At 56.0% G+C, this 11,721-nt stretch overlaps 7 protein-coding genes across 7 annotated transcripts; 4 read left to right on the top strand and 3 right to left on the bottom strand.

Annotated features, from left to right (window-relative positions):
- Window positions 1-171: 171 nt before the first annotated feature.
- Window positions 172-654, top strand: HMPREF1541_03772 (uncharacterized protein; the record flags this gene model as incomplete). Its single annotated transcript, XM_008718122.1, has 2 exons — window positions 172-500; window positions 549-654. The coding sequence occupies 2 exons, from the start codon at window positions 172-174 to the stop codon at window positions 652-654; spliced, it is 435 nt and encodes a 144-aa protein (XP_008716344.1).
- A 50-nt stretch (window positions 655-704) lies between these two features.
- On the bottom strand, window positions 705-1,711 carry HMPREF1541_03771 (uncharacterized protein; the record flags this gene model as incomplete). Its single annotated transcript, XM_008718121.1, has 2 exons — window positions 705-1,611; window positions 1,668-1,711. The coding sequence occupies 2 exons, from the start codon at window positions 1,709-1,711 to the stop codon at window positions 705-707; spliced, it is 951 nt and encodes a 316-aa protein (XP_008716343.1).
- A 374-nt stretch (window positions 1,712-2,085) lies between these two features.
- HMPREF1541_03770 (uncharacterized protein) lies at window positions 2,086-2,706 on the top strand (the record flags this gene model as incomplete). Its single annotated transcript, XM_008718120.1, has 1 exon — window positions 2,086-2,706. One exon carries the CDS (start codon window positions 2,086-2,088, stop codon window positions 2,704-2,706), a length of 621 nt encoding a protein of 206 aa, XP_008716342.1.
- A 190-nt stretch (window positions 2,707-2,896) lies between these two features.
- Window positions 2,897-3,481, bottom strand: HMPREF1541_03769 (uncharacterized protein; the record flags this gene model as incomplete). The annotated part of the gene is made up of 1 exon (XM_008718119.1): window positions 2,897-3,481. The coding sequence occupies one exon, from the start codon at window positions 3,479-3,481 to the stop codon at window positions 2,897-2,899; it is 585 nt and encodes a 194-aa protein (XP_008716341.1).
- A 1,100-nt stretch (window positions 3,482-4,581) lies between these two features.
- Window positions 4,582-8,372, top strand: HMPREF1541_03768 (uncharacterized protein; the record flags this gene model as incomplete). The annotated part of the gene is made up of 2 exons (XM_008718118.1): window positions 4,582-5,146; window positions 5,197-8,372. The coding sequence occupies 2 exons, from the start codon at window positions 4,582-4,584 to the stop codon at window positions 8,370-8,372; spliced, it is 3,741 nt and encodes a 1,246-aa protein (XP_008716340.1).
- Window positions 8,373-8,793: 421 nt separating this feature from the next.
- HMPREF1541_03767 (pyridoxamine 5'-phosphate oxidase) lies at window positions 8,794-9,555 on the bottom strand (the record flags this gene model as incomplete). Its single annotated transcript, XM_008718117.1, has 1 exon — window positions 8,794-9,555. The coding sequence occupies one exon, from the start codon at window positions 9,553-9,555 to the stop codon at window positions 8,794-8,796; it is 762 nt and encodes a 253-aa protein (XP_008716339.1).
- A 960-nt stretch (window positions 9,556-10,515) lies between these two features.
- On the top strand, window positions 10,516-11,318 carry HMPREF1541_03766 (uncharacterized protein; the record flags this gene model as incomplete). Its single annotated transcript, XM_008718116.1, has 3 exons — window positions 10,516-10,609; window positions 10,942-11,154; window positions 11,281-11,318. The coding sequence occupies 3 exons, from the start codon at window positions 10,516-10,518 to the stop codon at window positions 11,316-11,318; spliced, it is 345 nt and encodes a 114-aa protein (XP_008716338.1).
- Window positions 11,319-11,721: the final 403 nt, after the last annotated feature.

The following is an 11,721-nucleotide window of genomic DNA, read 5'->3' as shown; positions in this document are numbered from 1 at the left end:
AAGGCAAAATCTAAGTAGGTGGGCGCCTTGTGGCCTTGCGGAAGCCCAAACCCCCCACTTAAAATTATTTTGCGACCGCAGCCGCAGAACACACTCCCACCCACACCCGTAATACCATCTTTCTCGGAACAGTCACGTCGAAGTACCGTCGGCCCCCCGATCTATTCCACGATGTCTGCCGATGCCGAACTCCTCACCACTCGAGTGACCGTCGACGCGCTCAACAATGAAAAGTACGACAACGTTTCGCGCATTGCGGGCAAAGAGATTGGTGGAGGTGCAATAGGCTACCAGTTGGATCTCAACACCGATCTATGGCCAGTCAGCGTTGGCGACAGCCTGACAATGTGCATAGCTACATCCCTTAATCTTGATGGCAGCAAAGATGACGGCAAGGGCTGGCGCGACTCAAATAAGGCCGAAGCCACACTAGCTGACGACTACGACTATGTCTGTCACGGCAAGATCTACCGTTTTGAAGAGGGCAAAGGTGATGACATGTGAGAATTGCCATCGCGCCCTGCGCGAGCTTCGCTGACCTGGTATAGCAACGTATACATCTCCTTCGGTGGCTTGTTGATGTACCTGCACGGACCCTTCGAGAAGCTCAAGGCTTTTCGCATGGACAGCGTTTACCTTCTACTCAAGAAATAAGGCGCCGACCTATGAGCATGCCCAAAAATGAGTCTGCGATACCATCGATATCACCTTGTGGGAAACTCGAGCTTCCTGTGGAGTCTCGATACTATCTGGATGTAGTCCAGCTCATCTTCTGGGGTTAGGAGACCATGGCGGACGAAGAACTCGACCAGGAGCAGAGCGCAATTGGGCTTAAACTTCCCAGCCGCAAGGGCCTCGCGCACTTCACCCACGGACAGCAATCTGAAGTCGACAGCCTCATCATCACCAGGTTGCGGTATTACGTCTGCTGGTAGCTTCAAGTCGTAGATGTACTGGCATTCCGGCTGGCATAAACCTGTCTCACCACCAGCACGAGCATCTCGGACGTGGAAGTATGTCAACATTCCGCATGCTTTTGCTTGTTGAGCAATATGTTCCGGCAAAGAGGCTTCTTCCTCGCATTCGCGAATCAAACACCCGAATGGCTCTTCACCAGTTGCAAGGCCTCCAGCAACAGTGTTGTCCATCATCCCTGGATATGTCTGCTTAGTCTCGGCCCGACGCGGCGTCCAGAGCTTCATGCCTTCATTGGTCTCGACATAAGCGGTCATATGGACGCCGTATGTCACGATGCCAAATAGCGCACTGGCAGATCGCTCCATACTCAGAACGAGCTCTCGATTAGGTCCGTAGATGGGGTACAATTCATTCCGCCAACCACTCAGGACCTTGAATACCTGCTTCTTCCTGACTTCTTGCAAATATTCTGCAAGGACCGCGTTTCGATCCTCCAGTGTATTCGCGTTCCTTGGCTGGAACAGCAATGTCTTCGTGTCTTCGTTGAGTTTCCAGTCATCCGTAAGTGGCATTTTCTGGGCAATGTCGGCTTTCATGTATCCCAATGTAGCATTACAGCCTGCCAGCATGAAGCTGAAGTAGCCAGACCGCACGCCATCGTAAGCCTCAGGATCATCGTAGCGGTAAGGAAAACTGAATTGTCAGCCTTTCCCAGACGCACCGATTGATGGCTGTTTGAGGACACTCACTTGTCGCACTCGTTGACAAGGTCAAGTGTTGTCTTGCGGCTCATTCTGGCGACGACCGGGTCGAGCAGAAGTCGCAGCGCTAGCTACTCTATTCTTTTTGCCCAAGTCTATACTATCGGCGCTCGCCCGTCCAGTCTCTAACAGTCTTTCACAGGCAGCAGACCCACTATCAGAGGAAGATGTTTGCGAGATAGCCCTGTGACGTCATCGGCACTTTCTACGGCCTTCTCGTCTTTACTCTGGCCCCAGCAACTGAACGACACGCGCAACGGCACGCTGGAGGAGATACAAATCAACGACGCTTCCGCCCAACAAGCCTTTGCAATGCACCGTCCGCCGAGACGAGGTCCGACCTAGATTTTCATCCACAAACAGACTCATCCCTACTCACCCTGCTCACCACCTACCATTGACAACAATGTTCTCGGTCCTCCTGCCCGGACGTCCACCCCTGCCTCCCCCCGCCCCCATGGGCCCACAGTCGAATCAATTCGCCTTTTCCTTTCCCTCGACACCCCACTTCTCGCACATCGTCGTCTTCCTCCTGCCAGGAAACGCCTTCCCGCCCGACACCGCCGCCGGCGTGCACGTGCAGCTCCCTGGCCAACAGGGTTTCCGCTTCCTCGGCGCGCTCGCCAACGAGAAGCAGAGCGCCATCTTCAAGGTGAGCTTGCCGAGCAGCGGCGGCGGCGGAGGGCAGCAGGAGACGCTCGCGGAGACGCAGGTCGGCATCTCGGTCGAGAGCGTCGAGAGTATTCGCGGGCAGTTGGAGGCGTTGGAGGCAGAGAAGGCGCGTCAGGGGGGAGGGGCTGGCAGTGGTGGTGGTGGTGGGGATGGGAGCGGCGCGAGACCTTCGACTAAGGTGCTGGCGCAGAGGATTATCAAGAATGCGTTCAACTTCTTGGCTAGCTTTAGTGGGACATTGGGGCCTGGTGGGCAGGAGGTCGTGCCGCTGAAGAGCTTTGAGGAGTGGTGGCGCAAGTTTGAGAGGCGCGTCGAGGTCGATCCCGGGTTTTTGGAGCGGGACGATCAGGGTTGAGTGCAGGAGGGATATTTGAAGAGCTGATAAGTGGGTATTTCACGAAGAGTCAGCGATTCCGAGACGCCTTTTGACGGGCAAGATGACAATTTCAGCGGAATGTGCGGTATAGTTGTGGACGCTAAAGGAACATCATCAAAAGCTGGAGGAGACGCCATCTCTACGTTGCCGGAGTCGACACCGCCACAGACTACCAGTTCATACCCATGATCTCTGCTTTCGACCAATACCTCCGCATCGAATCCGCCTGCAACTGCTTTACTTCCAGATCAAGATGCGTCCACAGGACATCGCCAAAGGAGTCCATCACCAGCTTTAACTCCTCCATCCGCAACTCCTTGTCGCCATGCAGACAGGCTTTCAGATAGTCTTCCATACGGACCAAACCCTCGTGGATCTCGTGGTGCTGGTTGATTAACTGGTCGTGGTCACCAAAGATGGGCATCCGTGTTGCGAGCTCGGGAAAGACGTATTGCTCCTCAATGGTGTGGTGCATGGTGAGTTGCCGGCTAAGCTGCAAACCGGCATTGAGGTACTGGCGAATGGAGAGACCGGCAGGACGGGAACCAGAGGAGGCGGCTTTGTAGAGCATAGACCAGGTATGTCGGAAGTGATTGTGATAAGCCTCCATCATTACGGCCAGGCGATTGTAAACTCGAAAATCCTCGGCGGACAATTTGGGCAACTGTACCTCGGGAGGCTCTGTGGCCTGCTTGTCTTTTCCAGGCTGGGTCTCCGCTGGTGGTATCGAAGGAGTACAATCGGATGAGGCCATGTTTCCAGCCGGTTGCTTGGTACTCGTACTGAATGGTATGTACAAGCGGGTCAGGTTATAGGGTAGAGCGATCCGTACTAGTGTTGTCGGAAGTCGCAAGCCAGATCTAAGCAGTGGCGAAAGCAGCGCAAGAGTGACCATCAAGAGCAAAACCCACAAACGCATCAAAGAGAGTGCCAGCGCGTCTTAAAAAGAGATCGAGGTTGAAACGTAGTTTCTCTGGTGCTTGTCTAAGCTGGCGCTAGAGAGCGGAATCAAGTCCTCTTGAGAAGTAGAAATTCAGTATCTACTCAGAAGGCATGCGGCGAGGAAAACTGCCGGACTCACGTGACTTCGGGCGAAAGACTCGGTACAACTACAATCCAGTATTAGGTGGGTGTGGCGGATAGTATAAAGCAAAGCAGCGTCCGGATCGCGAAAGATAGCTTTGCTGGGAGAGCTCGTGGTTTGGGCTCTGCGGCCCCTTCTCTAAGGTACGACGACGGGGCCTATCGCTTGCACCTGACTCGTTGGGACAGGAGGTGGGTGAGCCTTCGCGTTCAGTGACGTGGTCGGTCATAATAGGAGACCTGGATGACAACAGGGCGTTTCAGATGAACAACGCTCAGAGAATGGGAATGTCCGCCACTCTTGATAGTGTCCCCGATATGATTCATTGCGACTCATTCTAAAAGGTAAACGAGGCGAGCAGAAGGTCGGTGATTCAACCTTCAAAGTTCAGCCGTGCATTTCAAGCTCCGCCTTTCAGCCCTGTCTAGCGCCAAGATCCGGCTGGCGTAGCGCAGCCCAAGCACCGCAAGACTGCGCCTGCTCTCGTACTCCGATCCTATCAACCACCTCCTCAGCCTCATCCTACCTCTTGTATTCTAGTCCTCTTCGTCTCTGTATCACATCCGGAGGCACTCCCATTTGGCTGTAGTTACCAAGCCGGCAGTCTCCGATCTTGCGCGCCGCATCTCGCCCCCTCGGCCATATCAGACCGGCCGAAGGCTGACCACCGTGGCACAACTCGCGCCCTGACCGGTAAACGGATTCCCCCACCGCACGCAACAAAGGCGCTTCTTGATACTAACGGCAGCTCCTGCAGTTCAGACATTGTTATGGCCGATTCGATCGTCCAAGATGTGGTGAACCAATCTCGGTCGGTCGGCGACCTTTCGCCTGCCGACGCTGCTGCGACCACAACCACTACCGACTCAAAACCTTTAGGGGACGTGAATGGTGTTGTCGACGTTGCTATCAAAGAGAATGGTCTTCACAATCCAACAATTCTGTCCGACTTCGATGATGCCTCGGCTAGGTCAGATACCGATACTTCAAGAGCAGACGGAAGCGTTGCCGGTGATAAGCAATCCGAGTCGAAGCCGCTCAAGAAGTTCGCTCCTGCAAAGCCTGTCAGTTTCGCAAAATATTCTGTACCCAAAACCGTGGCCGCCAATGCTACGGCGAAACCTGCAGACAAAGGTCCTGCGGTCATCTTTGTCCAATCTCGCGCAACCTTCACTGACAGTCGTACAGCGCCCACTCCCACTTCTTCGACTCCCTCTTTACAGCTTGCCGGTCGTCCGAGATTAGTGGCAAAGTCGACGAGTTCTCTGCAGCAAAAGGCCAAGACGTACAAGCCGGTCGCCCCAGATCCGATGCAAGTCTGGAACAAGAATCGAGGTATGCCATCCGCGAACCTCCTGCTAGCTTGTCCCCGCTGACTACTCTAGTGACACCCGCACCCTCGACCAAACACTTGACCGACGAAGAGCTTAAGCAGCAATATGGTATTCATCTAACATCACGACTCCAAGCCGATGTAGAAGGCAAAGAATCCAAGTGGGCCGACATTGATGACGACGAGGATGACTGGGCTCCCGAGACGATTGAATGGAACGATGGTACCAAGACAACACTGGCCGCGACCGAGACTCATCCAAATGCTCCTGCGCCACATCCCGACGTACCAATGCCTCGAGAGCCCAAAGAGGTGCAGGTAATGAAGCCACCGCCACCACCGCCTTCCCAGTTCACGAGCAGTGTGGGTCCTAATGCGACGGTCCTCAAGATTGGTGCGAATGCAGAGAAGCAAATGGCGCAGAAAGCCGCGGCAGAAAAGTCTCGGTCACCACTTGATAATGCTCTCGGACGGTCGCCATCAAACACTCTGCCCGCTCCTGTGCCAGTCAAATCTCCATGGGCACCTCTCCCCCCGGTGGACAAAACCTCGCCTGTCGAAATCCATCCACAACCTATGATGCCTCCACCGAACCGATTCGGCCCAGGTCATGGACCATCTCACTCTGGTAACATGCAAGCGCCCTCTCCCGCGAGAGAGATGTCTGCGGACGACTTCAATCGAGCTTGGAGGGACGGCCAGCCCAACCAGCCGCGTGAGCTTTTTATGCCCAATTCCGGCCGTTACGAGGCTGTATCGGACGGCAGACGTAGAATGTCACGAAACGATCAAGGCTTCCGTGCTCCGGCCGTTCTCCAACGCCCGAGTGCTACAGATCCCCACGCTCCCGCCGAGCCTTCGGCTGCCTTCCAAACCACACGCACCAGCAGCGATGTTAATCGGCGTAGAACGTCCTCGATAGTGTCAGGTGGCAGTGGTCAGTTTGCCCGTCGACTTTCAATAAGATCAGGCGACATGTCGGCACCAGTCTTTGACAATATGTCCTCGGACCTGAGTGCTCGGCCTACGTCGCAAGACGGCCCGCCTTTGCAAGTGCAGACTCCTGCATATCAAGCTCGAACAACGACTGGCGACTACATTTCGGCGAACCTTTCGGAATTCGACCTTGAGGCGGAGCGCGAGAAGCAGAAGCAGATGATGAAGGAGAGCGGCATCCGCGCACGTCAGCGTCGCCTGGAAGAAGAGGCGAGATTAGAAGCTGAGAAGCAGGAGCGCATCAAGAAAAAGCTGGCCGCCTTGGAAGCTGCACAGCCTCCAAGCGAACAGAAGATTGAAGGTCCATCAGATCCACCTCAAATGCCGGAAGAACAGCCAACCAAGGTTGAAGCGCGTGCAGAGTCAGGAGGTGAATTGCCTCGGATGTCAACATCTGTCTCGCAGTCTCCACCTAAGCCACCCCAGCCACTGGCGACGGGCGAACCTCAACAATATGGCATGATCAAGGTACACCCTCTCGACACCGCGAAGAAGATGGGGATGATGGACCACCAGAGACCCTTTGCGAGCATGAGGCCTGATCGAGAGAGCTCGGATGATCCGTCTAGGCCATTCGCGCCCGGGTCTAACGGTATGCGGACTGGAGAGACTCAGCGGCCTTTTGGCAGCGAATCTATTGGTGCCCCCGAGCCCAGTCCAAAATTCTCCAAGTCTGGCTCAGCACCTAACGGAGCGGTTGGCCGCGGATGGGGGGATCCCCGTGGGCCTGGTGCAGGCAATCTCTGGGGAATCTCGAGCAACAAGGCGCTCGGCAATGGAACTTTCGATCAGACACTAGCAGGCTATGCTCCTCAGGACTTATCACGCGCACCTTCAGGTGCTCCAGGCTGGTCAAGCGGCCGAACACCTGTCGCAGGAAGCTCCCCTCACGTTGCAGAGGCCAGATTGCCGCCTGGCTCTCCACTCCTATCGCCTGATCAGGGACCTCTGGCAGCCGACAGCGAAGTTGACACCTTGTTCCCCGTTGTACGCCCTGCACCTATCGGGCCACCTCAGCAGCAAAACCTTCCATCCGCGCCAAGCGGAATGGCCAGCTCTCCTTCACTCGGTCACAGCAGCAATCTCGCAGCTTGGAATAACTTTCATTCAGTCGCTAGCGCACAAGAACGTGCGGAGAATGACCGTCTTCAGAGAGAACACGCAGCACGAAAGGAAGAAGAACAGAGAACTGGAATACGTCGTGGTCCGCAATACACCTTCAATGAGACGTGGAAGCAGGTCCATCTGGGGGAGAATCCCACTCAGCGCGACATGTCTGGCATGACGCATTCGGCAGTATCTGCCTCTCCTTTCGGAGCGGCCGGATCTCTGCCAACCGGGCCAGCTCCTCGCGGCTCGAGGTTTTTCCCCTCACCCGTGACTCACCCGATAGATGAGCGACGGTCTGCGACATACAGCTATTCGGAGCCACCTGGCTCGCCGTCACCACCGCCGGCCGAGGAATATGCTAGTGCGCACCCCGCGTTTGATGGCGATCAGCACCGACCTGCCGTTCGCTTCCCCAGAGAGAGAGCTGTTGTCAAGCTGCCCCCTAGCAGTCCCCTTACGCCACCAGCTGAGCCTCATGAAGAGAAGCCGTCTCAACCTATGACTTGGGCGGCGAGAGCTGCAATGGCCTCTCAACCTCAGTTACGCGCAGTCTCCACACCAATCGCGCAGACGCCATCTTGGCAAGAGCGATTCAATGGCCTGTTCGACAGAAAGCTGGCATCTCAGCGCTCAGCCGAATCCCAGCCTTCTCCAGCTGTGGAAATTTCCTCACGTGAGCTCCTAGAGGTCATGTCGCCGACCGGAGCTTCAGTGTCATTGCCAGTGCACGCTTCGACCTTCCCACAAGACGAGGCTTTCATCGTCGCGTCCAAGGAGGTGGAGGAAGAAGAAGATCTATTCGAAGATCGTGAGTTGGCATCTTTACCGACCATCAGCCTGCCACTGCAGCCGTTAGTATCGCTTCCGCTCGCTCTGAAACCGCGCATGTTCTTCCAGAAAGGCCTCGAAGTGACATCCGGGGATCCTTCATGGATGCACTTTCCTCGTGGTGGACAGTATGCTATTGTTCGAGCCCCGGGCACGGCAAAATCCACCAAGGTGAACTTACCGTCTTACGAGGGTGCGGTATCACACAGCAGTCCCAAGTATCCGAAGACCTCAGGGAAGCGGGGCGGGTTCAACGGCCGTGGAAAGGCGCGCACTGCGGCCAAGGCTGCTTGAACATCTCATCAGAGTGTTGGCCTCGTCTATTGTACCAAACCAACACCGCCTGGACACGTCTCAGGGAACGAGCGTGATCTAGATTCTAATTGTTCATACATTCTCGATTTTGTCACAACACCGACCTCGAATCTGGGGAAGGTTGGGAGGGCTGGCGAAGTCCTCGGATTTCATACCTTGACATGACTATTGATTGCTCATGCATATGCATACTCGGTTCAGAGGCATTTCGGTGGCAGAAGCAGTACGTCAAGATGCATTAACAGCTCAATAGCAGAGATGAACGTCTTCATACCGTGGGTCAGGTGGCGTATGGCGCCATTACTACAGTACGAATCTGCAAAGACAGCTACTGTGTGAGTAGAACCAGAGAAATGCGAATGGTACTCGAGCAATTCATGCTTGTTTTCCACCCCAGAGTTTACGGACTTAACCTCTCGATCTTCCACTGCTCATGATTCTCTTCCATCCTCGTATACCTGAAGCGGTCATGCAGTCGACTCTCCCGCCCCTGCCAGAACTCGACCGTCTCGGGCAAAATCCTCAGGCCGCCCCAGAACGGCGGCACGGGAATCTTGTCCTGCCCGTCAAAACGCTCTTCCACTTCCCTCACCCAGCCCTCCAGCATCTTCCGCCCATCATCATCATCTCCCTCCTCCGTCCCCTCCCCCTCCACCGGCGCCAGTACCTCGCTCTGCTGGCTCGCCCACGCGCCGATCCTGCTCCCCCTCGCCCTCGTGTCGAAATACCGCTGACTGTCCTCACTCGTCAGCCGTTCGGTCCGGCCCTCGACGCGCACCTGCCGCTCCAGCGGCTTCCACCAGAACGTCAGGCTCGCCCAGGGGTTGGCGGCCAGGTCGCGCGACTTGGCGCTCGTGCCCCAGTTGGAGTAGACGACGAAGCCGCGGGAGTCTAGCTCTTTGAGGTAGACCATGCGGGCGGAGACGCGGCCCGAGGGGAGCGAGGCCGTGCTGAGCGTGCAGGTCTCGGGGATGGTGGAGGCGAGTGTAGGGTGGGTGAACCAGGTGTGGAATTGGGTGAAGGGGGAGGGGGAGAGGTCGTGGCGTTGGAGGGTGCCGATCTTGAATTGGGCGGCTCGGGTTGGGTGGGAGGCGTCGGAGGAGGTGTCGCCGGGGGCGAAGATGAGCTTGGAGTTGTTATTTGGGGTGGCCGAGTGTAGCATTCTGGCGCGAGGTGGTGCGGGTTGGAGGGTTGGTGGTGTGATTGGATGTGGACGGGAGAGGAAGAGTCTGACTCTGGGGCTGCGCATGAACGGCTCGATTATTGATTGTCATCGAGTGCCGCTATGGTTTAGCATCCGGTACTCCAGTGTCTCGGGGTTCGGGTAGGTTCACTGTAAGTATCTGGGTAGACAGGGCATTCTAGGTTGTATATATATCTTGGCATCCTGAACGTCATGAATTGAATGCGGCAAGCTAGCCGACGGCCGCACGACCACCACCCCACCTCACCCCTCACCCAATTGTAGGCCCCCGCCTATCCCAAGCCCAGCTTGCGTGTGCCTGAGTTTCAGCCCAATATCTCATCCAGCCTGATTGCCAACACTTATATCTTCGTGATTGTCCGAAGACGCTTCATCTCTCCGATTGCCTTCACCAGCCTAGATCCTTCCTTCTGCTTCATCATCTTCCCCAGAACAACCCGCATAGCGGTACTTCCACAAAGATGCCCGAGCGACCAAGCGTCAAAACGGACGTGGTGCGTGCTCCCCCCACGCTGATATCTCCCCATCAGCCTGGCTTGGCTGGGCGGGGCGGGCGTATGGCAACCCCCTTTGTGGACGCACTGCTGATCAGAAGATGGTGTATCCTAGCCCGCCACCAAATCCCCCCAGAGTGCGAAGCAGAAACCCCTCTCACACGAGGAAATCCAGGCCTTCAAGGATGTCTTTGCTATGTTTGTGAGTCTTCCCCTTTTCATGTTATACTTTTCTCCGCCCTCATCAGTCGTGGGGCTAATACTTCTACAGGACAAAGACAGCAGCGGTAAGCCAGGCCCGCTCCGCCCCGCACAGCCGCCTCGTCATGTGGATTGAACCGCCCGGTGATGCTTGTGTGAGGCCTCAACTGATTTGTCGCGTGACTACACAGGCACCATCACCGCCAACGAGCTAGGCGACATCATGCGTTCGCTCGGCCAGAAGCCTACGGACTCGGAGCTGCAGGATATGATCAGCGAGGTTGATGTTGATCAGAGCGGCGCCATTGACTTCGACGGTAAGCTCGTTTCCTTTCTCTTCCCTAACGTGCGATCGTCCTGGTCCTTGGCTATGGGGTCAGCTGATTGAGTGAGCGAGCGTGGCACCATGCCTTACTGACGAGCACACGTTCATACCTCCCCCAAACGACTACGCTCTCCCCCACGCGATGTCCATACTCTGGTGAAGCTATGCCAAGCCCCAGTCTATCCATATGCTACTCCCCAAACCCCAGCACATTTGCTCTCCCACTGACACCAACCTCTCTATTCTCTTTCCCGCTCGAGCTCTCTTCCGCCCCACCCTTATTCCCCGTTCTTGCTGACGCCGCCCCTTCCTGCTCTACAACAGAATTCCTCAAGATGATGTCCACGAGCGTCAAGCAGTCCGACTTCGCGCACGAGACACGCGCCGCCTTCGCCGTCTTCGACAAGGACAACTCCGGCACCATCTCCGCCGACGAGCTGCGCCAGGTCATGAAGAGCCTGGGCGAGGACCTCACCGACCGCGAGATCGACGAGATGATCGCTGAGGCCGACAAGGATCGCAATGGCACCATTGACTGTAAGTTCGATGCATTTTTATCCGGATCTGACTTTCGGATCCATTTGGATCTGGCTTGTGGCTTCCCTACCTCTCCCCTATTTTGGCCCTGTCGTAGATGAACGCTGACTCGGTGTCAAACACAAGACGAGGAATTCGTGCAGTTGCTGTCGCCAAAGCCGTAAAGGTGCCCTCGCCACAATGCCGCCCCCATCGAGCTTGCACCAGCAGCGCCCATGCTGGGCGGAGCTAAGGCGGACACTGGTCTTGGGGGTTTGTCTAGAGAGCTTGTTGGGGTGGAAGAGTAGGCGGTTGGAAATCAGAGTGGCGGACACAAACGACGATCTAAGGAGTGCGCACGCATTTCTCACTTCATTGCGTCGGACATGTCTAGAGAGTCGGGTTCCGAATGAGCAGAGAAGACAGTCAGTCGGTGGCGGGGGAGAGCGGATTCATCTATCTACGCAGTCGCCAAACCACACACACGGTGAGACAGAGGGGAGGAGCACAATGAGTGAGAAGATATAGTCTCAGGTACACGACCAGCACACGGGCACGTCCTTTTCGTTTTTCCCCCCACTTGATCCA

Source organism: Cyphellophora europaea, assembly GCF_000365145.1.
Source record: "Cyphellophora europaea CBS 101466 unplaced genomic scaffold supercont1.3, whole genome shotgun sequence".
Taxonomy (NCBI): Eukaryota; Fungi; Ascomycota; class Eurotiomycetes; order Chaetothyriales; family Cyphellophoraceae; genus Cyphellophora; species Cyphellophora europaea.
The sequence above is the reverse complement of the archived record's forward strand: the minus strand, read 5'-3'. Positions and strand labels throughout refer to the sequence as shown.